This window comes from Pelophylax lessonae (genome assembly GCF_965119305.1).
Source record: "Pelophylax lessonae genome assembly, chromosome: 6".
NCBI lineage: Eukaryota > Metazoa > Chordata > Amphibia > Anura > Ranidae > Pelophylax > Pelophylax lessonae.
In genome coordinates, this window is record NC_138773.1 from 115,665,386 (window position 1) to 115,692,499 (window position 27,114).

At 43.5% G+C, this 27,114-nt stretch overlaps 1 protein-coding gene across 1 annotated transcript in view; it reads right to left on the reverse strand.

The window, feature by feature from the left end:
* Positions 1 to 27,114, reverse strand: part of TMC5 (transmembrane channel like 5) — a 269,346-nt gene that overhangs the window by 109,104 nt on the left and 133,128 nt on the right. The window contains exons 7-9 of the mRNA XM_082260900.1: positions 23,073 to 23,160; positions 18,421 to 18,669; positions 9,284 to 9,435 (exon numbers count right to left, since the gene is read on the reverse strand). Coding sequence (XP_082117026.1) covers positions 9,284 to 9,435; positions 18,421 to 18,669; positions 23,073 to 23,160 — 489 coding nt within the window. The remainder of the gene's footprint in view (positions 1 to 9,283; positions 9,436 to 18,420; positions 18,670 to 23,072; positions 23,161 to 27,114) is intronic.

Consider the following 27,114-nt stretch of genomic DNA (forward strand, 5'->3'; position numbering starts at 1 on the left):
TCATTGACTAGAAAATGTGTTCTTACCTTTTCTCTTTCTATCTCCAAGTACCAAAAGGATCCCCTGAAGAAGCTTTTGGCAAATTGTGCAGTGATTTCTGTTGGTGACGATACATTGAGTCCTATGTCTGGCCCTGCATATGGTGGTTTGATTCTCATCCTCACTTGCACTACTAAACCTATCTGGGCCATTCAGACAGGTCTCTCTGTATATACACATACCCCATTAATTTGCTATGGTAGATTATTAGTGTTTGCATGCTTTTTTTTTACATGCTTTTATGAGATATGAATCATGTTGTTTCAATAAACTTTATTATGTTCATATATATGAATACCTCTTCTTTCACACTTGGGATTATATGGGGCAACTTTTAAACTCCATATTTCTGCTTTTTGTTCTTATACGTTTTACATGGATGCGGTGCCACAATTCACAGGTTATGTCTCTAAACTTTATGCAACTATACCCAGCTTTGATATAGGCTCATCCCCTCTAATTGCTCTTGTATTGAATTCTATTGTAACTGTACTGTCTGCTGTAATTTTGTAAAGTGATGCGCAAACGACATAGTTACATAGTAGTTGAGGTTGAATGAAGACGATAGTCCATCCAGTTGAACCTGTGTAGGTGTGTGTGGACGTAATCATTTGCCATACCCCTGAATGTTTTGATCTTTGAGATGTATGTCCAAGAGTCTTTTAAAAGTAGCCATACTCCCCGCAGTTACTACCATTTGTGGTAGAGAGTTCCACAATCTTGTAGCACTTACTGTAAAAAAAACCCTGCATGGCCTGAGGTTAAAGCTTCTCCTCTAATCGCATTGTATGGCCTCGTGTCCATGGCACAATATAAATCTCTAATATATATTCTCTGTGATGGCTGTCATTTTAAACCAACCTATTTCCAGGAAGCAGGCTACATAAATTCTGAAATAAAATAACTATCAGGAAGGTTCCCTAATTAGGACAAAAATAATTAACTGTTTTGGTTGCTGATGCTGATGTCTCATAGCAACAGATGTTAAGAGAGAAAGAGACATAGTAATTCAATGGAGCGAAAGAGAACTACAAATGTACATATCTCTTAATTTAATAAAATAAAAATCCTGTAAAGTGTGAAAGTTTTACAAATAAATGAGTTTGCTTTAAACAATACAATAACAATTCAAAGTATCATGTGTTCACTACAATTATACTATGTTTTCCCTTTAGAAATTACACAGTAAAAAAGTCACAGTGTTGCATATACCATATTAATTATTCTGACTTTATTATTTATCTGTTAGGATTCTCTGGTAGATCATTTGTGCTAATTACTTATGTGAACAGGCTCGTCACCCTAGAAAGAACACATTAAAAGTTAGCAGCTAAAAATACTGTAGCTGCTGACTTTTTATTTTTACTTTTTGATCATTTTTATTTAGTAAAACAATAATAAAGACAAAAGAACATATCAAATGTTGCAACAGCCAGAGCCCTGGCATATTACAGAAGCAACGAACACAAAAATACATTCCAAGTACTAAAACAATAAAACACTTGAATAGGTTCAACACAATACTTCCAGTGAGCTAAAAAAAATGACCATGGGGTATTGTTACCCATCTCATAAGGGGAGTAAATAAACTGGGTTACACCTCACACTATTCTAAAAGTACACACAGAAACTATCATGATCCCTGACTGAAGCAAATCATAACAAGGGTAACCCGGTTACAGGGACCCACAAAGAATACAAATGGAAGACAGAAAAGAGGGAGTGGAAAATAGAAAGAGGAAAAGAGAAAGAAAGAAACCAGAGAGAGGACAAAGATGTGAAGCCTTCAGGAGACGAGCCTAACAAGGTCAGATCACCTACAGGCTTACATGCACATATTCAGCCCAAGGGCTCCAGATGGCTTTGAAGCGTTTAGTAGTGTCTTTAATCACACTGGCAATTTGTTCACTACACATGATGCTGGACACTTTTCGTCGATATAGCGGCATACACACAGAGGACTTTATCCAGGATCGGGCTATAGTAAGCTTAGCCGCTAGAAGCATAAAAAAATCAGACCTTGCTTAGAACTAGGTATGTTCTCCACTTGCTCATTCAGTAGAGCAATGCAAGGTTGCTCTAGTAATTTTTTTGTATTAGGGCAAAAACCTTATTCCAGAAGCCCCAGAACCTCAGGCACTCCCACCAGATATGAAACATGGTGCCAAGCGAATTGCAACCTTGGAAGCACAGGGGTAAGGAAGAGGGGTAAAGCCTCAATAGGCCAAGAGGAACCATATACCATCGAGTCACAACCTTGACATTAGCCTCCACTTGGGAAACATTCATTATACCTTTGTAAGCTCGATGGAAGGACGAATGCCAATGCTCCACATCGCTCCCAGAGGCCAAATTCGAATCCCATGCCCACATGTAAGGGAATGTATCCAGGGAGTCAAGCAGCAGCCTATAAATAATCAATATACTTCCTCTGCCCCATACCTCTTGGGTACACCAAGACTCATAGGGGGTGACTTTATGGTCCTCAGTCACAGATGGGCCCAAAGAGTGTAGGAAATTAGAAATTTGGTAAAATGGAAAAAGTTAAGATGAGGGCATTTTTAGTTTCGACCAACATTGAGCTAGTGTAAACGGACCTCGAGAAGTCAGGAAATGTCAATTTCTGTACAGGCCTTTATATAGCCACCCACCAGTGGTGGAACCAGGGTTGCAGCAGTTGCACTTGCAACTGGGCCCTGGGGTTCCGCCACTGAAGGGGGGCCCGCCCACCGCCCTTTTCCCACCGTGAGGGGCCCGCCCACCAGTTCTGGTTGTGCTACTGTCGCCCTCTTGCCCGTCCATTTTTTCCGCCTTTCAGGTGGGGGCGGGGGGGATGGGCATGCAGCCAGCCACTGAGGAGCCTGGGCCATCCTGACTATCCTCTTCAAAGAGAGAGATAAGCCAATCTATGTAGAGGCAGAGATGGGCACTGACAGAGAGTCAGCTAACCAGCTGACACCAATAGAGTGAAAGGGGGAGGAGCTCTCCCCTCTGCAAGGAGACACCATTGCACACAAGCATCCCTAGAGGCACATGAACACTGAGGGGGAATCGACTTGATGACCAAGTAAGTGAAAAACTTTCAGATGTCAGTGCAACTTATCCTATCCTCCACCACCTCTGCCTCTTACTGATCACACCCCCCCCCCCTCCACAGATATAATACCCATCACCTCTACAACAGAGGTGATGGGGGATAGAGATAAGATCTGTAGTGGTGGGGGATGGCACCGCCACTGCCACTAATCCCACCCCCCCTCACTGCCACTGCTGCCAGCCTCCACACCACCACCGCTGCCACTAATCCCACCACCACCGCTGCCATTGATCCCACCCCCTTCACCACCACCACCGCCACTAATCACCCCCTCACCACCACCAGGGCTGCCACTAATCACCCCCCTCACCACCACCACTGCTGCCACTAATTACCCCCCTCACCACCACTACCACTGCCACTGATCCCACTCCCTTCACCACCACCACTGATTCTGAGCCCACCTTCTTCACCACCACCACTGCCACTGATCCCACCCCCCTCACCACCACTGCCACTAATCACTGCCCTCACCACCACCACCACTGCCACTAATCACCCACCTCACCACCACCGCTGCCACTGATCCCACTCCCTTTACCACCACTGCTGATACTGAGCCCACCCCCTTCACCCCCACCACTCCCACTGATCCCACCCCCCTCATCACCACCACTGCTGCCACTAATCACCCCCTCACCACCACCACCGCTGCCACTAATCACCCCCCTCACCACCACCACCGCTGCCACTAATCACCCCCCTCACCACTGCTGCCACAGATCCCACTCCCTTTACCACCACTGCTGATACTAAGCCCACCCCCTTCACCCCCACCACTCCCACTAAACCCACCCCCCTCACCACCACCACTGCTGCCACTAATCACCCCCCTCACCACCACCACCACCACTGCCAGTAATCACCCCCTTCACCACCACAACCGCTGCCACTGATTCCACTCCCTATACCACCACCACCGCTGCTACTGATCCCACCCCCCTCACCACCACCACTGCCACTAATCACTCCCCTCATCACTGCTGCCAGCAGTCATCCCATCCCACCACCACTGCAACTCATCCCATCACTGCTGCCACTCATCCCAATCCATCACCACTGACACTCATTCCATCCCACCACCGCTGCCACTCATCCCATCCCATTACTGCTGCCACTCATCCCATCCCACCACTGCTGACTCTTATCCCATCCTATCCCATCCCACCACTGCTGCCACTTATTCCATCCCATCACTGCCGCCACTCATCCGTCCCACCGCCGATGCCATTCATCCCATCCCACCACTGCTGCCACTCATCCTATCCCATCACTGTTGACACTCATCCCATCCCATCGCACCACTGCTGCCACTGATCCCATCCCATCACTGCTGACACTCATCCAATCCCACCACCGCTGTCACTCATTCCATCCTAACACTGCTGCCACTTATCTAATCCCAATATAGCTGCCACTGATCCCACCCCCCCCCCACCACCGCTGCCACAGATCCCATTCCACCCCCCCCCCATTAATACCACCACTGTTGCGACTCATTTCAACCCCATGCTCCAGGAGGCACATGCCTCACCCCTGTACACCTGGATAGGAGGGGCGGCAGGGTGACATATAGAGGATCCAATCCCCTCTCTGCTACAGGAAGAAAATAGAGGGGGATCAGTTTCTCTTTATGCTGCCCCTCCTATCCAGGTGTATAGGGGTGACGGATTGGCTGGGTCAACCCGGGGGTCAGGGGGGCCCTTCATGGTTTCTTGCACCAGGGCCCTGAAGGTTCTAGTTATGCCTCTGCCACCAATGAAAGGCCTCGGGTTCCTGGCAGGATTATTAAACAGGTGGTTTACGGGATGGAAGGGTGAGACTAGCCTCTTGTTGTTTTCCACTCAATCCCAAATGGCTAAATAATTAGATTGAGAGGGGGCCAGTATAGGCACCCTACACTTCGCTGACGGCCATTGAACGAAATCCAGTGGGACTCCAATAACTGCCCTCCTTTCAATAGCTAGCAATCAGGCTTTTCCATTCAAGTATATACCGTTGACAGCTGGGCCACCTGTGGCACCTTATAGTATCGAACTAAGTGGGTAAGGCCTAGACTCCCCTATGACCCTTACCACTCCACACAAAGCATATAAGTTTAGATTGAAATTTAGTAAAGTCTAAATAAATTATGGCTAAAGGAAGGGAGAGGAAGTAGTATAAAATACGGGGTAAAAGCATCATCTTTATATAATGAATCCTCCCCAGCCAGGATAGATCATGCCCTGCCCAACCCTGAATGTCCTCCTCCAGTTTCTTTTATAAACGAGGATAGTTAGCCTTAGAGAGAGAAGACACAGAGGACGTCAGCCGGATTCCCAAGTATGGAATGAAATCAAACCTCCAGGAAAATGAGAACGCATCTTGCAGTCGAGAAACCAACAGCAAAGGGAGAATAATGTTCATGGCTACCGATTTGTGCTCATTCACCTGTAGGTCTGAAGCTCTACCAAAATAGTGTAAAAGATGAGTTACGTTAGGAAGAGAAATTAAGGGGGAAGTAATGAAGAGAAGCAGGTAATCTGCTAATAATGCGCATTCATGAATTTGTCAGTCGCAGTCAAATCCATGAATATTTGGTTCTGACCTGATCGCAATCCCTAATGTCTTGATCGGTCAGAGTGAAATCCCTGAAGCCGTACCTTCACAATCTGGTTTGCATAAAGCACTTGCAACAGGTGAGAAAGTTGATACCAATGCCCAACGTCTCCAAGAGCCCAAATAGATATGGCCAAGAGACCGAGTCGAAAGCCTTTTGGAGGTTGATGGATAAGAGCATGCCAATTTGGAGCTGTCTCCCTGCCCATCCTGCTTGTAAAAGGGAGATAATATTAATGGCACAATGCACCTGATCTGGGCCCTGCCTACCAAGGATAAACCCCATCTGGTTTAAGATCGGTTTAAGATCATTGTTGATTAAGGAAATTGGTCTGTAATTTTTAACCTCTCCAGGGTCCTTCCCTGGCTTTGGGATCACAGAGATAAATGCCGTGTTCATGTCCGAGTCAAGGTTATGACCAGCCTGTAGAGAGTTAAAGAACCTCTCCAAATGAGGAGCTAGAGTGTCAGCAAATTTATGGTAATTTAACGCTAAGAACCCATCTGGGCCAGGCGCAAAGGCGTGCTTCGTCAACCTAATGGCTTGGAAGATGACTTCCTTTACTGTGGAGAGTCCATCGACTCCCTATGAGCAGCCTTTAATTTTGGATTTTTGACCATCGAGATAAAAGGCAGCGAGCCATCTGAGTTATAGGGGGGGGGGGGATGGGCAGATTCATAAAGTTTGGAATGGGGTAAGTTTGCCCCGGAGCGCTGCCTTATGAGCAGCTCATACAGTAACAGGTGAGACAGAATCAGGTTGGTTTAATTGGAAGTACTCTGCTATACACTTTGCTATTTCAATGCACTGGACTGGGTCGCTGTCAGGGCTGGACTTGTAGCAGCTCTCTCTCAGTGCTCTGGCTGCTCAACTGTCAGTTAATTACCAGCCACTCTTTTTTTCCACAGTTACTCACCGGTTTACCATTTCCTGCCTCATCAGTCCAGCCTACAGCCAGCCCCTTCTGGCTATTTAAACTGCCTTGTTCATTCCTTTCTTGCCTTCGTCTGGTCAAGATATCCTGAGTGTCTCTGCTGTGTCCCTTTTAAAGATTTTTACCCGGCTGATGTCCCTTCTGGTTCCTGATCACTGGCTCATCTGATTACCCATTTGGGCTTACGAAACCCTGGCTTATGTTTTGACTACGTTTCTGATCTGTACTATTTTTACTATTACAATAAAGGTGTGATTTTTACTACATTTTCTGTCTCAGTCTGATTTATGGTTCCTGACAGTCACTCAATAAGGACTTGTTTAGCCACCTAATAAAAGGCCTATGCCCAGCAGCAGTATCTTTAATAGAGATTGAGAAAATAGCGTGTTCTGACCAAGCCATTTCTCTAATACATGCTTGTTGAACAGAGGGAACAAGGGAGAAGTGGGCAAAGATATGAACTATCCTGGCATTAAGACTTTGGGCATGGGAATAGTGGGTATAAACCCTCATAGATAGACACTTTTCCCATCAGATATCAACTAGGCTCAAGGCTCAACTGGAGCAATTTGGCCATTCGAAGGCTTGCCCTGGGTGGGCGACGCAACTTGGGCACCCAAAGGTTTCGATTTGTCCAGACTCAGATCCAGGGCAAGGTTCAAGTTACCGCCACATACCACAAGGCCTTCAAAGTGTGGAGAAAAAGTGCAAAACAGGTTGGTAAAGAAGGCAGCCTGACCAGTATTAGGGGCATAGCAGGAGAGGAAAGTGTATAACATAGGACCAATAATACCCTTCAGTAAAAGGTAACGGCCCTCTGGTTTTTTAATCTCATGGAGCAAAGAGAATGGGACATTTTTAGAGAACAGAATAGCTACTCCCTTCATTTTGTTCCCTGCATTAGCAGTATAAAATTGTGGGAAAGGTTTATGGAGAAAGGAAGGCCTATAAGAAGAAGGGAAATCCTTTTTCTGCAGAAAAACAATGTCTGCTCTTGGCGCCGCTTTATTGGGGAGTTAAGGCCTTGAGCATTATGGGAGATCCATCTCAGTAGCTGCTGACTTTTAATTAAGGGACACTTACTGTACCTGTCCACAGATCCAGCACAGTCCTCACATGGGCTGGTTCTTCACTGGTCTTCGGGCCTCTGGCTCCGGCCTTTTTTCTAATGAAAGCCAGCTGTGACTCCTTGTGGCTTTACAGGTGGCTTCACATTGTGCATGAGCAAGCTGTGCTGCGCTTTCTGAATGTTTCTGCAGCCTTCTGGGGTCTGTGACTTGTCCCAGAAGGCTACAGGCAAAGGCAAAGTAGAGGGGCCAAACTTTTGCTTGGATCGCCAAGATGATCTGAGTGGAAGAAGGGGGCATAAAGCGGAACTTTCACTTTAGGGTGAATTTCCGCTTCAAGTACTCATTAAAGCATAGCAGAATTGAAACAATCATTAAAGTGACAATACATTGTGCCAAGAAATGGTACAATAATAAAGAAACCCCAGTGTTACTTTATTTTGTAATTCCATATCACCTATAATCTAATATAAACATCTGCAGCTTTCAGTAAAATAAATACTTGATGACCTGCCACGTATGTTTTTGTTCAAGCACCTATTTTATAGAGTGACAACACAATGTGCTTTCAATGTGCTTTCAAGATCATGACCATTATTAACAAATAACATACCTGGCTTTTTGGCAATCACAGCTATGGAGTGCTGATCCTTGCGAGAATCTAATTCACAGAGAGAATACAGACTTTGCACCTCTGTGGAGAAAACTGACCTAGCTTAAAGGTAAATTACTATAGGGACCCATTTACACTTTAATGTTGCAGTAACATGTGTGTCACTGCAACAGGCAGCAACACACAAAACAGGCGTTACTGTGTTGCGGAGCCATTCATTTTGAACAGAACCCCAAGGCACTAAGTAAATCCACTGCAACGCATGACAACACATGGTCATTCGATGACATAAATAAAAAAAATAAATGGCCGAGTGCAATTTAAGGCATGTTCATGTGTGTTGGCAGCATATTCATTTTGAATGAGCTGTTCTAACAACACGTTACCGTGCAAGGGAAAGATTTCTGCCAGGATTAACAGGTGTTTTTCACTTCTCAAACCGATATAACAAAATGCTTTTAATGGTATATTTAATAGACCAAAAGAAGCAAAAAAGAGAAGTTCAATGTTAGAATTTACATATACTTTGACAAGAAAGTCCTAGAGCTCCAGCTGGGTAGGGTAGGGTAGGTCAGCACCAAGTCCCTAAAACTGTGCTTTGAGGGTTCTTTGTTTTCCTTATCTGACCATTTGTAGACTTTTGTCACTTCCTGTGGCAGAAATGTATATTAGGGAAAGATCTGTAGAGAAAAGTCATATGCTCTAAGGATATGACTAAGCTCAGGAAAAAAAAGCTATAATGTCACTTAGGTGATAAGCCTTTCAGTCTAATTAAAGTCTTTCTTTCCACTGGATGTCCAATTTTTTTTTTATTTTTTTTTCTAAAGATAATAATTATTTAGCACATAGGAATTCAGAGAAAACATATTTAAAGGCAGCATAATATGATGTAGCCCTGGTCTGTTTTTATCAGTACAGATGCTATACATCTTACCTGAAAAGCAGGATAAGGAAGCAAACAGCCAAATACAATCCAATAGTAAAAAAATATGCAAGCTGCATATTGTAAGGTGCAAGTTGTGGTTCTTTTCTGATGGTGGCATTCGTGTAAAATCCATAATACAGAACAGTTTTATCAAAATAGCCCTGAAATGAAGAAAAAAAAATAACACAAGTCAAATCTAATGATATCTTACCCTTAAGATATCTGAAGACACATTTGCAATATCTACACATCCTAAAAATGCTCCTTTCTTGTTGGTTGTACCATGTGGCTCATCTGATATCCAACTGCAGTGTTACCATAATGCTTTTCTAACCGAAGCAGAAAGCAGACATGATTCCTGGTGGGTTCTTATCTTTGCAAATTGCATCTGCAACTGCTGATCAGACCAAGCAGCAAAGACATGATGTCTGATCTTTATTTTTCTCTATCCAGACTCTAGCACTGATTTCCTAGCTCACACTGTGTAACCCTCAATCAAAACCAATTAAACTAGTTTGGTCTAAATGTAAAGGTGCAGGTTACAAGTATGAGAGTAAAATAGGCTGGTAAAAATTTGTAACATTAACAGCTGGCTGGTGTTTTAACACCCACCCACAAAATATTTTCTTAATAGTAGAATTTAACCATCATTATCCAAAACTGTAATGCAGTAAGGCATCATAAACAGTAATATAACAGTTTTTTTGTACTTAGCATAAAGTCCTTTTTTTGGAGTTCATTAAGAGACACAGAGTTAATTCTGAGAGAAGAAGGTTGTACTGCTGCGTACAGGAGTTTTTGCACTTGAATTATGAGGTTGAGTGCCTTTAGATCCAGAATTGGGCAAATGCCTCCTTTTTCTTTGGGGTCAGTAAATAGGTTTTAGTAGAAACCATGAAACCTCTTTTTCTGGGACCATGGCTATGACATCTCTTCCAGAGAGTTGTGCCAAAACAGCATAGAAGTATCCTTGTTGAAAGGCTTCACATCATGAAGTAGGGTGGAGGTAGAGTTTGAAACACCATGCATCCAAGATGTGTTTGGTTCAATTGGTAGCAAAGACTAACAGACGCCCTTCACTTTTAGAAGTGAGGGAGGGGTCCCCTCATTGCTAGCGGGACATACCTACAGCCTTTGATAATCCTAGGCTTGGGCTTGGACCTAGAAGACTGGGAGAAATGAAAGGGTCTATTCTTAGTTAGAAGATTTATCCAGTCTGAGGCGTGGCCTCCTTATGCCCTTTGATGGTGAGCACATAAATAATAGGCATTTTTTCACAGACCAACATTTAAGCCAAAGGGTCCTCCACATATGGACACTTGGCCCATTCTAGATATCAGGTGTATGACCGTAGTGCACGGCAATACGCTTAAGTTCCAACTGTTGAAGATCTGAAGGATCAGTAAAGGTTGAACCTGGATCTCTAGGCATATCCTTGGACCATACAACCAGGGTCTGGCAGATGAGCATCACGGCAATAATTGGTTGCAAGGCAGCACCTGTAAGGAAGAATGAAGCCTTCCAGTTTTATGCACTAGGTTTTTCAAACACTGGAATGTCCTCCACAGGAATATAGTCTTATTAGGACAGAAAATGACTGGATCCATAAAGGGCATTTCTTAAGGAAATGCTAAATAACTTATCCTGGATTCTGACACTCTCCGATCAAAATTGATTTTTGTAGCGAGTGAACAGAGAAGGTTTTGGCAGGCTGGGGGCTTTTGAGGGAGCATAGACTAGTAACCTTTTTTTTTAAAAAAATTATTTTTATTCGTTTTAAAACAGCAAACAGTAACAGACATTTACAGAAAAACATAGCAGACAAAAAAATACAAAAATGTCCACCCAATCAAACCCCCAATGCCCCCCCACCCCCGAATCACCAGCAACCCAAGTATCAGCCAGGAGAACCGAGGTTAGGAGGCCAGCGCAGTCCAGTACCAAATAACACTCCTACGCTGACCCCTGGAAGTAAACGCCCCTGAGCTCCAAATATTCAAGCCCTCTCTAGCTCATGTAAGGTATACAACACTGAAACATTCCAGGACAACAGTATTGGTAAAGTGTAGCGTAAAATGCTAAATACAAAATGCAGTGCCAGTGTCTAGTTCAACTATATAAGAAAAAACAGTTAACCTACAGCAGTGGTCCTCAACTCCGGTCCTCAGGGCCCACTAACAGGCCAGATTTTAAGTATTACCTTGGGGAAATGCAGACTAGAGTACTGCAATCACTGAGCAGCAAATGATATCACCTGGGATGTATTTCAGTTATCTTGCAAACCTGGCCTGTTAGTGGGCCCTGTAGGCCAGGGTTGAGGACCACTGACCTACAGTATCTGAGGATTCAACCCACGCCCTCCAAATCTTCTCAAATTTTTTTGGACAACCCCTAGAAATGTAAGTCGCCTTGTAAAGCGACAAGACAGCATTTACTAAGCCCTTCCAGAATAATAACGAAGGTGGAGCCACCTTCTTCCAATGCAGTAGGATCGCTTTTTTTGCATAAAAAAGGAGAATGACAAGTAAAGTTCTGTGTGCCACTGAGGGGACCACCTCCTCCACCAAACCCAAGAGACAGACTCTTGGGGTCAGCAGAATCGGAGTCAGCAATACCTCCATAAGACAAGAAGTTACCGCACTCAGGTGGATCTGGCTACAGTCCCAGAAGACACGAGTCGCATCTGCCGGGGAAGCGGAGCAACGCCAACACTCAGCCGACGAGGTCGGATAAATTTTGGCTAGGCGGGCTGGTGTGTAGTAGATCCTATGAAGAAATTTAAATTGTATAAGCCTGTCTCTAGCAGCCACTAAATACTTGAAGGGTTCAGTCCACACCTCCTCCCAGTCATCACCCTGGAGGTCAGTCACCTCAGCTGTCCATTTCTCTCTGCACCTGACTATACTTGGGGATGTCAGCCTAAACATGTCCGTATATACAGTGGAAAGGGTCTTAAGCGTGATATCACATGTCAACATATATTCCACATCAGAAGGATCTGGTTCAACATGGGAGGTGGCAAATTGACTTTGAAAGGCGTGACGTAGTTGGAGGTAGCGAAAAAGGTAATTATTTTGGTAAGTCGTGTTTATGCCGCAGACGATCAAAAGGAAGGAGGGCCCCCACTACCGTTATGTCCCCCAAGGTTTTCACCCCCTTCACAGCCCACGGCATTGGGTCTGGTAAATGTTAGAAGTGGGAAAGAGTAGGGTTCATCCACAGAGGGGTTGAAGGAGAGGATCCTACATAGCTGGGACACGTCAACTTCGTAGACTGAGCCCACGCCTTAATGGTGGCCTTCATAGAGAGCGTCAGGGGGAGATCCGAGCCCAGGCCCCGATACAGTGCCAACCTGAGGGTCTCAAAGGAACCCAGGTGAGCTGCCTCCAGGATCGTGGCCGAATCCCCCTTATCTGCCTGCAGCCAACGCTTGGAAACACCATCTGGCCCGCCGGGTAATACTTGCGCCAATCGGGGAGCGCCAGACCACCACTGCCTCAAGGCTCCTGGAGGGCCCGCAAGCCAATCCTGGGAGCCCCCGGGGACCAAAGGAAGGAACCTATAATGCTATTCAACTTTATGAAGAATGATGTGGGCACCCATAGTGGGGAGTTACGGAGGAAATACAATATTACCGGAAGGAATTTCATTTTAAGGACACTAATGCAACCCAGCAAAGAAAGTGGGAGTCTCTTCCAAGCCAGTACATGTTGTTGTAGTCTAGGCAACAAAGGTAAAAGGTTCAAGGAGTAATAGTCTTGAGGGCGTCTTAATACCCAGGTAAGTGAAGGTATCCACCCAGCAAAGCGGAAGGTCCCCAGCCGCAGCAAGTCGGGCATCCCCATCCAAGGACAAGATTGAGGACTTCCTCCAGTTGACCCGGAGGCCGGAACATTTACCAACATTTATGCAGGGAGAGAAGGCGTCTCGTCTCCAGTAAAGCAGAGTAGCTGGTGTCAGACGGCGAATCCGCATGTTCCCTCGCCCGCATCCACTCCACCTCCTGCAGCGACTGAATCTCACTGTTATGATCCTTTCTAGCTGTATAGACTAGTAACCTTAGAGAATTTGGACGCAGGCTGCTCCAGTTCTAGGCATGTGTGTACTGTGTCATAAATACTGAAATAAATTCCTTAAGCCTAGGATTAGTGTCAGCAGAATAAGGCTCCTTTATGCACAAACTCATCCAAAGTTGAGCATACAGAGGTAGGTGCAGAGAGACTCTGCAGGAAAAAGTAAAATAAGCTCAGTCATAGTAGCATAAATCTCCTTGATGGAGAACCCAGAGAAGGGAGTCACACTTAGGAGAGTTAGGGTAGACACAAAAGAGCATGAGGACACTAGCAGGGGGCAACAGTCCAGGCTGTCAGTGTTAGGCTCTTAGGCAGGAGCATTACAAGCTATCCCAGAGCTGTTAGTGGATAAAAAGCCAAGAAGGCCTGCTCCCTCTGCACCTATGATCTGACATAGTGAAAGTGTGTAAGACTGCAAGCAGTGCCAACCAGCTGCAGGAGCAGGGGAGGTTATATACTGTAGCAGTTTATGAGCTTGTTATCATAAAGCAGGAGGTAGTCCAATGGTTTTCTCTGCAGCGATGCAAGGTAGCATTGGTGCAGGCTGTGGGTGGATGGTGGGAAAGGTTGTGAAACCATGCATGCACAATGCAGGAGGAATGGCACATGCACAGTAAAAGCAATGCAAAAAGGAAGCTGTGCAGATTTCCTGCTCACTTCCTGCCCTGGCCCCACAACACATGGAAAGTTGCAGCTCGAGCTCCAAGCAATATGTTCTCTCTCAGTGGTTATCCCCTGTGTGACATTACTGCTCTAATATGTACACTACTTCCTTATTCCTTATTATGGTACGACCCAGGAAGGACACATTCTACTTCTTTACAAAGTCAGTAATGCCACTGGCTGAGGATTCACACCAAATAATGCACTTATATGTTAAAAGCAGGCTACCTATTGAATCCCACCAAGGTCCTAGACATTATCCAATTTAAGGATGCCCATTATTTTTTTTTAGCAATGTCTTCTGCATTCTGCATGTAATAATCCTGTAAGTGGGCTTTTGGATCAGATTTTACTAGCTCACATATACAATAGGTAAATAACAATATTAGCCTTGCAGAGCAAGTAATGGACTGTTTTTTTTTAGGTGAATCATTAGCGGTGGTGATGTCCATTAGTGGTTGGACAGGGGACATCACCATGGCTGAAAAAGCTAGATTGAACTCTAGTAGAAATTTTGGGACACACCACCGGAGTTTCCAAAAGATATATGAAGCCCGCATATGATTCCACTTGTCATTTACTACCAGGACAGCAGGACTCTAAGAAATGACAAAACGTTTTCTATAAACCATACTGCTGATGGTTAGTTATACAAGGAACTGCTGCCTTACCTGCTAGGACAATAAAGCTGCATGCTCATTGTTACTGCCCTGTACTGTACAGTTTAAGATTTATGTCCGGTTTACTTACAGTATATCCTCTCTAGAGTCTTGAACTCTGGCAGTAAAAGGGCTACATTGATCGGGTAAATGGGGGAGACATTTTATTTATCAAACATGTATTTATGATTAAGCAGATATATTGGATGTATATGTTGTTAGAAGTCATATTGTATAACAGCTTTTGTGTTCAAATGCCATTTACACCTCAAGCTGTAAATATTGCTATATTGGCCTTTGAAGACCTGTTCCTCCAAGGAGCCAAACTATTGGAAGTAACAAGCCTATGTGAACAGCTATTAGCATATCAATGAAAGTCATCAGAGACACAGATGAAACTTCAGAGAAAGTCGCACCTATCTTAGGCTATATAAATTGAATTACAAGTCCTTAGCCAATTAGAGCAATTGTTTTTAAACCAACACTATGTTACTGTATTGCTCTCCAAACGTGTTTTTCTACCTACATGTTTGAAAAAAAAAATACATCTATTTTTCAATCTGGCTTCAACAATCAAAATATTACAGAAACCCATTAGTTTTGGGGTTTCCCCTACAACAGTTTGTCTAGTCACCTGGTTGCGTTAAAACCAGAGTAGGTAAAGAAATGTAAATATCTCTATCCTGTGTCTGGGATTGTCTTGTGTGGCTATGATGTCTGTTCTTTGTAATATGATACAAAAGCTGGCCATAGACAGATGAAAAGGTGGTCAGTTCACCAGTGACTGGCTCAGTTTCTATCAGTTGCCATGTCTGCTCGACAGAGGTTGGTTATTTGAATGTAGGAAAACTTTTTTTGATCAGTGGCTATAGCCACTGACTGAATGAATAAAAAATACCCATCTAGGGTCAGCTTAAAGCTGATTTCCTTATTTTAGTGAAGTTAAATAGTTTGTTTGGACCAAGCTGCTCCAAATGAATTACTGTATTTAATTCACTAAGAGATGTAGTGGCTGTGTGCACTTTGAGAACTGTATGTAGCCTCAGCCTACAGTCCTGCCACATGCAGTCCACCATGGGAAGAAAGTTGTGAGCATATTAGTGATTAAAGTATGTAACCGTTTAACTGGCAGTGTCAACCTTTATTGAGACTCGATCGATTATGGGCAGCCAGATAATTGGACTCTAAATATGGACCTTTCTGATCCAAGGTATGGGCAGCACCAGTAGGGGGAATAGCACAGCCAATTGTAGCACCACTAATTGTAATGCAATGGACAGTTCTGTATTTTCCAGTGGATGTACAACCTCAACTTGCAACCAACAGTTATTTAAAGCAGAGCTCCACCTAAAAAGGGGAAGCTCCGTTGGTTTTCTTTCTCACCCCCCGAGTCCGACAGCTAGCAGCGCACTGCAAACTGGAGTAGTAAAGAGAGGAGTCAGGGCCCGGGGGCAGAGGACATCAGTGTCCTGCTCCTGTGCCCCCTTCACCTCTCCATGTTAATGGAGAAATATGTTTTTTGACTTTTGTTCAACCTAAACACATTGCTAATAGCACTATCTACATGTTTATAGTTTAAGTATTGATATTTGCATGGTTTAGCACTGAAAACAGCCTGTATATGTACATTTTTGCAATGCCAGTAAAAAATTGGTGCCGTCCGTAAATTTTGGACGTTTTGCCAGTAAATTTCCCTCTGGGAGGTTGGCAACACTGTTGCTCGGCTATTAACAACAAGCTTTGTATTATATGAATGAATACAAAGCATCTTGTGATTGGCTGAGGCAAAGAGCAGAGTGAGCAGATAATGTCATAATTTTTGCCTCAGCCACAGTTCCTGTCTTGTTCCCAAAACACAACTGAGGCTACAAACAGTTCATACTGAACACACATAATGCCTATTGTGCTAATAGTGAGGTAAATAGTTAGTTTGGGCCAGCTTGGTTAAAAGGAACTATTTAATGTTTAATAAAACATGGACATCAGCTTTAAATTTAGCTAGTCAACTAGGGCGGCCTGAGAGGCCCCGTATCCCATCAGTCTATACTTTTAGGTCCTAATTGCTGATATATATTATGCCTTATTGCACTACTTCTTACTCTACTCCAGCATTGTTATCTTCTCAATCCCTTCCCTACCTTGATGAAACAAAAATAAAAATGATATATAAAAAACAGACCCTAGGCAATACACACATCTAAATATAAATATATACTGTGCTAATATCCCAATAGTAAAATTCATTGATAGCAAATGTAAAATATAAAAAATATAAAATATCAAAAAATATAGGAATGAAATATATATATATATCAATAAATGTCCATAATCAAGTCCATCAGAAAAAATGCAGATAAAGTGCTTCAGTGCTTAATCCATGCTTGAAGAGGGGTTTCCCCCTCGTGGATATCTACTTACCACAATGTGATTTTAAACAGGCATGTATTGCTGATCACACTCTGTGCATAGTGCTTTCTGATGTTGCTGGTAAGATCCTTGCTGGTGCTTGGTACTCCCGAGTTTCCTCATAAAAGAAAAGAGCTATCCATAGTGAGGATCGTTTGAACAATTTTATTAAAGATAAACTGGGATGTACTCACAAACATAACGAAAATACACGCATGTAGAACACAGCACAGTGGTTCGCTGCTCCCGCATCGTGCGTTCCACCGGCCGAATGTGACGTGGCAATCCGCTCGGCCAATCGCTAGACGCGTTTCGCTGTCAATCACAGCGTCATCTGTCAGCGAAACGCGTCTAGCGATTGGCCGAGCGGATTGCCACGTCACATCCGGCCGGTGGAATGCACGATGCGGGAGCAGCGAACCACCGTGCTGTGTTCTACATGCGTGTATTTTCGTTATGTTTGTGAGTACATCCCTGTTTATCTTTAATAAAATTGTTCAAACGATCCTCACTATGGATAGCTCTTTTCTTTTATGAGGAAACTCGGGAGTACCAAGCACCAGCAAGGATCTTACCTACCAGCAACATCAGAAAGCACTATGCACAGAGTGTGATCAGCAGTACATGCCTGTTTAAAACCACATTGTGGTAAGTAGATATCCACGAGGGGGAAAACCCTCTTCAAGCATGGATTAAGCACTGAAGCACTTTATCTGCATTTTTTCTGATGAACTTGAATATGGACATTTATTGATATATATATATATATATATATATATATATATATATATATATATTTTTCATTCCTACATTTTTTGAGTTTTTTGATATTTTATATTTTTTATATTTTACATTTGCCATCGATGAATTTTACTATTGGGATATTAGCACAGTATATATTTATATTTATTTAAGCAGCGCTGCAATCACTGACCTACACATTTAAAAGAGCACTAGCACTTTTCTTGCAGCAAGCAGCTTTCACATGCACAGCATTATTTATTAATTATCTATTTGCCACAGTTGTTATAGCACGAATACAAGCGCCTTATTCACTTATACTATTTTTACCACAAGCGCGAGGTTTTATCGTATTACAATACACACATCTAAACCTTTAGTCCTCAAAAAAAGTGGATCCTCATAGGATAATATGGTGTTTAATATTTGTATGCACAATTTCTATCACACTCTACAACCTTAACAAAAACGTAATCCAAAGCAGGCACAGACTAGGAAACACAATTCTGCAGAACAAATAATTGCAGGGTAACATAAGGAAAAAGGACATACCATACAAACAATGAATAATACAAATGTCTATAAATAGCATTGTAGTACTTACAGCTCCAGTAAGAAGTTCCAGACCAGAAAATGATAGGTTGTTGGGTGGCATGTCAACAAACTGTGGAATAGTTATGAAACTGAAGTTCACCACAAATGAGAAGATGTTGAACAGCAGGAGCCATTTGAGGAAAACAAAGTATGACAGAATGCTTGACCCAAATTTTCCTTCAATGATTTTCAAGCTACTATGCCAAAGCTCTAATATTTCGAAAGCATCTAAGGCGGCTTGCTTGAACCTCTGAAAGGACTGATTGAAAAAACATTAGAAAAATTAGTAAAATAAATGAGCTAAAGCGGTACAATGGAAACTAAATAACCACACAATATTAAATGCTGATATTTTAGTGTAGATGTAGACTTAACCCCTTGGCACTGACAGCCTCCGGGCCCTTTAAGAGTTCTAAAAGGTGGAGGCGGGCTTTCAGGTCATGTGACCACTGTGATTGGCTGTCAAATATCAAGTATGCATCAGGAGCTTACCGATCCCTGCCGGTTACCCTGATGGAAGCGTGCAGGGAGCACGCTCTGAGCATGGTAAGTTGTTTACACAGGGCTGCATATTTGCAGGCGCTCAGCGTTAAAGATCAGCTGCCGAGAGGCCACATAAATGCGTACTCTCAGCGCCAAGAGGTTAATCATTAAAATCATATATCAGTTTTCACATATTATTGACATTTCAATAGGGTCTTAAGTCTCTTTAAATATGCAGCTTTGATTAAACAATACATTGTGATCTTGCCATGAAGGTTCTTGTTCAGACTTTACCAATTACGGGTGAAAACTGTCTCCCAGTTGTGCTCCTGTGTGGATACCCTGTCACATGCACCCCTGGTAGTGACTACAAGTGGCCGAAGCAGACACACATTGTGCAAACATGGTTCTGTGTTGTCTTCATCAGCAAGCTAGTCCAGAACAATGATGTGTATCCAAAGCTGGAGCAAGTGCATGTAGGAAGTGATTAAAAAGGCCAGGGGAAAACTGCAGTACAAGCAACAAAAATGGATACAAAAAGTGAAATAAATTAATTATTAAAAAATGGCAATGCCACATTTTGCCAAATATCAGTTAAATGTACTTTAAACTGTTCTGAAACAGTGGCGGCTGGTGTGTTGGGGGCGCAGGGCCGTTGCCCCCCTATCCATGCGTCCGGCCCTCTACATGCGGGGCGCCGGACGCATGGAGTTCAATGGGGCTTTTTTTTTTAATCACCTGATTATAGGCTTCAGCAAAGGGTGGACCCGGGGCGCAGAGCAGTGCGCCCCGAGCCCGCCCATTGTGTGACAATAGCAAATTAAAATTTGCTATTGTCACATGGATCCTCCTCCTGGCCAATCAGGAAGTGGGTCCTCCCACATCCTGATTGGCCGAAAGGCAAACCCCATGCCATTGGCCGAGGAGGAGGGGGGAGGACTGAGGACTCGAGGAGACGCCGGGGAACTGAGGAGAAGCTGCCACTGCCTGAGGTAAGTGCACTGGTCTCGCGGGGGGGGGGGCATGCTTACGCTGCTCACTCTGCATTGAAAGGGGGCACGATGATCTCTGCATTGAAAGGGGGCACGCTGGTATCTCTGCATTGAAAGGGGGCATGCTGGCATCTCTGCATTGAAAGGGGGCACAATGATCTCTGCATTGAAGGGGGCACGCTGGTATCTCTGCATTGAAAGGGGGCATGCTGGCATCTCTGCATTGAAAGGGGGAACGATGATCTCTGCATTGAAGGGGGCACGCTGGTATCTCTGCATTGAAAGGGGGCACGCTGGCATCTCTGCATTGAAAGGGGGCACGATAATCTCTGCATTGAAGGGGGCACGCTGGTATCTCTGCATTGAAAGGGGGCACGCTGGCATCTCTGCATTGAAAGGGGGCACGATGATCTCTGCATTGAAGGGGGCACGCTGGTATCTCTGCATTGAAAGGGGGCACGCTGACATCTCTGCATTGAAAGGGGGCACGATGATCTCTGCATTAAAGAGGGCATGCTGGTATCTCTGCATTGAAAGGGGGCACACTGGCATCTCTGCATTGAAAGGGGGCACGATGATCTCTGCATTGAAGGGGGCATGCTGGCATCTCTGCATTGAAAGGGGGCATGCTGGCATCTCTGCATTGAAAGGGGGCACGATGATCTCTGCATTGAAGGGGGCATGCTGGTCTCTCTGCATTGAAAGGGGGCACGCTGGTCACTGCATTGAAATGGGGCACGCTGATCTCTGTGCATTGAAAGGGGGAACACTGATCTCTGTGCATTGAAAGGGGGCACGCTGGTCTCTGTGCATTGAAAAGGGGGCATGCTGGCATCTCTGCATTAAAAGGGGGCACGATGATCTCTGCATTGAAGGGGGCATGCTGGTATCTCTGCATTGAAAGAGGGCACGCTGGCATCTCTGCATTGAAAGGTGGCACGCTGGCATCTCTGCATTGAAAGGGGGCACGCTGGTCTCTGTGCATTGAAAGGGGGCACGCTGATCTCTGTGCATTGAAAGGGGGCATGCTGGTCTCTGTGCATTGAAAGGGGGCACGCTGGTCTCTGTGCATTGAAAGGGGGCACACTGGTCTCTGTGCATTGAAAGGGGCACACTGGTCTCTGTGCATTGAAAGGTGGCACGCTGGTCTCTGTGCATTGAAAGGGGGCACGCTATACCTTAATTACTGAAGGCCCCTTTCACACTTCTGTGACCTCAAAGTCACGCAATTTTTTACAACATTTTTGCCACAAAGCAATGCCTATTACATTTTTCTGTTTGCGCCCCCCCCCCCCCCCAAAAAAAAATTTTGAGCACCAGCCGCCACTGGTTCTGAACAATAGTGGTTTTGCGAGGTCCTGGTCTACCACAAACTCTTTAGGGAATTTGAACTGTTTCCCCTGTAAATAATAATCAGAAATCCATTTTCCTGGAAAGACCAGTACACTTTTGTGCATCAAAAGGGATGCTCTGAATGGGTATTGTGAGCTATACGTGAAAATATTTTATTTGGCACAAGAGAACAAACAAATGTATGTACACATTTCCTATGGGAAATCCTGTGCTACAAGCTTTATAAAAAAAAACCACAACCCTAATTCTAGGCTATAAGCTTAGTTTTAAAATAAATGTTAGTCACAAAATTAAGATATTCAATTCCAGCCCTTTCGTTTTTTTTTCAGACGCCAAATGTAATGTCAAAGCAGCTGCCCTGTCAGCTGCATGTTTCCTGGAAGCAGTTTTACTTGTACCACTGAATCAGCCTGTGCATTGTATGCCTGTAAACACGGCAACCTCTCAAAATTGCAACACTATTGTTGGTCAGCCCACACTACTTATGATGGGCTCTTATTAGGACATGGATATAAAAGTTTACTATTTATTATTGTATACATTATGTCAATGCTTATTTTATTGCAAAATAAAGATAACATAGAAAAAACAAAACAAAAGTACAATAAATGGTAGAGATACACCAAGACAGTTCAGGAGGTCAAAGGACCCAAGTAATAGTTGTGCATTGTCGGAATATACAAAAATTAGGAACAGATAATTGGCATAAAACTTGGGGTGTACATTGATGGCGCACCTGCCTAAAGAAAAGAAAGGCTGATAGAGGAAACGGGGAGGGAGAGAAAGCATAAGGACACATGAGGATGAGATGAGGAGAAGGGAAAGAGGGGGGAAGAGAGATACTGGGCGAGTCACCTTAAGGTAGCCACAGATAACAGAGCATTTGCTAGGCTATAATGAGAATGTAATCAACAGTTAATCAAACTTCAATAGTACACTTAGGGTTAGTCACCCCAATATTACATTTATCTCTAAACAATTTAATCGTTAAATCAGTGACAGCTAATATCTTCTCCATCTCTACAGTAGTAGATGGTGGATTTGGTAAATTCCACCAGTGATTGTAAGTTTTGCCACTAGAAGGAGTTGTGTAATCACTACTCGCCCTGCAGGTGGAAGTTCATGGATACTCAGATGTAAAATGGCCATCTCAGGGTTAGGTTATATGTTCCATTATATTAGCAACAATAGAGAAAATTATATTCCAAAAGGACCGTGTTCTGGGTTCAACCGCCTTGTATTATTACAGGCCGGCTCCACTACACCTTAGCATTACCATTGTCCGCTTCGGGAATCTCACCACTTCTGGGTGTCACCAACTAAAAAGAACTACGTCACTTCCAGTAGCTCCATCCCTTCTTCCTGCCTCCCCTACACCCTCTTGTCTTCCATTTTCTTCTCTTCATTCCTGCCTTTGCCTGTTCCCATACTCTGCCCAACCTCTTCCTCTCCTGGCTTCCCCTCTCCCCCGTCTGGATGCCTTAGACCCCTTGGAGGACAAAGTGCATATAGACCTACTCTCAAGTGAGAGGTCATGGTTATCTGGTGAGTGTTCCAGTGTGGTGGTGGCTCATGGTGATGGATTGAAGCAAGGAAGAAACCACTAAATTAAAGAACTTTTCAAGAGTGCAATTTATATATTTGTGTTGCACAAATTGCACTGAACACTTCTTTACACTTGCACACTGTCCTCCATTTGCCCTCATAGGCAAAAGCATTATTTTTCACGTTGTGTACTGTAATTTATTGAACGGATGACACCTTATACACAGGATGCCTTATAAATGAAAGATAAGCATGAGATGAAAATAGTAACATAAAAAGAAAGACTCACCAACTTAATACTACGTAGACATCCAGTACAGCACTTCATTTCAGAAGCATCTTTTGAAGAGTTCTGTTTTATGTTCATGACTTGGTTCCTGCAGAGATTTACTTTTTAATTGAATCATAAGATATACAGCCTTTTAAAGCCTTTCCATATTTCTCTCATCCTGTTTCCTCAATTAATACTTTTATCTTGCAGCAGTATTTTACATAATAGGATTTTTGTGTTTACCATAAAACCTCGTTATCAGAGTCCATTAGGAGACACATGCTCAGAGTATAAGACAATATGTTATTTGGAACCACCTACAAGAGAATGGACTTTAGTGTAAACAAGACTGTAGTCTAATAAACCTACCAGCAGCTACTTGATTGAAGAAGTCACACACGTCTCAAAACAGAGCTAGAGAAGGACAGCGTCACTTTCTTAAGGACACCAGGCATGTCTGATGTGGGAGGGATTATAGGGCGGACCTACTGTCCATTCTCCTGTAGATAACATTAAACAACCCTTCTTATACCCTATTTCTCTGTCTCTCAATAGTAAATAGAGGAATATATTTACCTATTAAACAGTGTAAATAAATCGGCGCTTAATCAATCCCACCTGAATCATATATAAAGCAAGAATAACAATAAATATTCATCAAGGTAAAAAAATACCATAAGAAATAAATTATAATAACAGCAGAGAGCAATAAAATGATAAAATAGTGCCAATGGTAAGGTAATAGTGAAGCTTTCAAGTGCACTGTGCTTAAACAGTGATGGTCAACTTGAAAAAAGTGTGGACCGAATAGAGGCTAACACTAGTCACTTAAAAGCTATAAGGGAAATAGCAATTAGAGGTGACAGTGAATAAAGGTGCACTGTGCTGTAAACTGATCAGGTCAAATGTTCTGATCGGAGAAACAAATGGGTGGTGAAATAATAGTAAAAACGCACTGTGAAAACCTAAGATATGTAGATAAAAAATAACATAAAAATTACATAAAAACGTAAAGTACCCCAAAAAAACAAGGGGGTAAAAACGGTTGTTAAGTGGAAAAAAGTTCTTGTGCATTCATACACTCTTAAATGAGAGGACTTGGCACAAGGAATCAGTTTTAGTATCTAAACAGGTTGCAGGTTGTGCGGGAAACTTTAACACTTCGGTGGTGAGCATGTATCCATAAATAAGTGAAATGGCCGCTCACCAACAAATCACTCATAAAGAGCGTTTGTACCAATAGGTAATATGGTTTCCACTGCAGATGTTTTTATCCAATTTCCGGTAGCTAGGAAGGTCACTGTTAGGACAGGCTTCTCAATCCCTTAGACAGCCAACATCAATCATCCAATGGGTATAGGATCCTAAGTGGGGTTTGAAGCTCAAACCATGGACAGAGGAAGGGACTTTATAGTGTAGTAAGTTTGCATAAATTTATTTATAAAACATAGTAAAACCTCACATTTAAGTAAAGTTACATCAGCATAATAGCGTGGCAGCGTAGCAGCCGCTCACAGCAGTTCCGGTCTCAGCCGAAGAACGGAAGTGACGTCAAGCGGCTTCTCCCGACGCGTTGCTTGACTTTATCATGTTGTGCTGTGACTTATGCTGATGTAACTTTACTTAAATGTAAGTTTTTACTATTTTTTATTAATACATTTATGCAAACTTACTACACTATGAAGTCCCTTCCTCTGTCCGTGGTTTGAGCTTCAAACCCCACTTAGGATCCTATACCCATTGGATGATTGATGTTGGCTGTCTAAGGGATTGAGGAACCTGTCCTAACAGTGACCTTCCTGGCTACCGGAAATTGGATAAAAACATCTGCAGTGGAGACCATATTACCTATTGGTACAAACGCTCTTTATGAGTGATTTGGAGGTGAGTGGCCATTTCACTTATGATACATGCTCACCACCGAAGTGTTAAAGTTTCCCACACCACTGAGTGATAAAAGTTTCCCGCACAACCGGCAACCTGTTTAGACACCAACACTGATTCTTTGTGCCAAATCCTCTCATTTTACATAGTTACATAGTAGGTGAGGTTGAATAAAGACAATAGTCCATCCAGTTCAACCTGTGTAGGTGTGTGTAGCTGTAATCATCTCACATACCCCTGAATGTTCTGATCCTTGAGATGTAAGTCTAAGAGTCTTTTGAAAGCCACCATACTACCCGCAGAAACCACCTCTTGTGGTAGAGAATTCCACAATCTTGTAGCCCTAACAGTAAAGAACCCCCCACGTTGCCTGAGGTTAAAACGCTTCTCCTCTAATCGCATTGTATGCCCTCGAGTCCTCATGCAATCCCGTCGAATGAACAGCTTTTTTTCTAAGCTGGGATCCCCATTAAGATATTTATAAATTTCTATCATGTCCCCCCTCAGACGTATTTTCTCCAGGGAGAATAAATCGAGCGATTGTAGACGCTCTTCATAGTCAAGGTCCTCCAATCCCCTAATTAGTTTAGTTGCCCTTCTCTGGACTCTCTCCAGCTCCAACACATCCCTCCTGAGGACTGGCGACCAGAACTGGACAGAATACTCCAGATGCGGTCGGACCAGAGTTTTATAAAGTGGAAGGATTATAGTCTTATCTCTGGAATACATCCCTTTCTTTATGCATGCTAATATTCTGCTGGCTTTGGCAGCTGCCGCTTGACATTGCATGCTGTTGCCTAATCTATCATCAACCAAGACTCCCAGATCCTTCTCCATTTTTGATTCCCCCAAGGGTTCCCCTCCTAACGTGTATTGTGCTTTTATGTTTTTAGTCCCCAAGTGCAAAACCTTACACTTCTCCACGTTAAACCTCATTTGCCATGTCGTTGCCCACTCTGTAATTTTGTCCAGGTCATTCTGTAGGATATCTGCTTCATGCTGTGCAGTTATTGCTCTGGCCAATTTTGTGTCATCTGCAAAAACTGATATCGAACTACTGATCCCGACCTCAATGTTGTTTATGAATAAATTGAACAAGGTTGGTCCCAGGACTGAGCCCTGGGGCACCCCGCTTACTACCTCAGACCAGTCTGAGTATGCGCTGTTTATTACCACTCTTTGGACACGCCCTTTAAGCCAATTCCGTATCCAAGAGCAAACCCTGCTGTCGATACCTGCAGATATAATTTTATAAATTAAGCGCTTATGGGGAACTGTATCAAACGCCTTAGCGAAATCCAAGTACACCACATCCACTGGTCTCCCCCTATCTAGCTCACAGCTCACCTCCTCGTAGAATGTTAATAGATTGGTTTGACAAGAACGCCCATTTGTAAACCCGTGCTGATTACTGCTGATGATGTTGTTGTCTTTAGCAAACTCTACGATATAGTCCCTTATCATCCCCTCCAGAAGTTTACATACTATTGATGTCAAACTGACAGGCCTATAATTTCCCGGGATATGCCTCTGGCCCTTTTTGAATATCGGAATCACGTTAGCTTTCTTCCAATCCCCTGGTACATCTCCTGTCCTAATACTGTCAGCAAAGATCAGGAACAGTGGTCTGGATATAACCTTACTGAGTTCCTTGAGTACTCTCGGATGTACGCCATCCGGGCCTGGTGATTTGTTTGTGTTGAGTTTATCCAGCCTTTCCCTGATTTCACCCTCTGTTAGCCATAGTGGCAAGTCCTGTGTATTACTACTAACCAAACAGTCATGGTCAGTGTACCCCTCCGTTTCCTGTGTAAAGACTGACGAGAAAAAAGCATTCAGCACGGTTGCTTTTTCAGTGTCCTCTGTAACCATCCTCCCATCATTGTTAATTATGTGTGCAATATGCTCTGCCCTAGTTTTTTTGCTGTTGATATATTTAAAGAATTTCTTTGGGTTTTTTTTACTATCCTCCGCTATTTGTCTCTCAAAGTTGATTTTAGCCATCTTGATTTCTTGTTTACTTTTCTTATTTGCCTCCTTGTATTGCTCGAAAGCCGATACTGTGCCCTCTGATTTATACTTCTTGAAGGCCAATTTTTTTCCCCTAATAAGTTTTTTGACGCTACGGTTTAGCCAGCCAGGTTTGGCTTTGTCTCTTCTAAATTTATTTCCCATA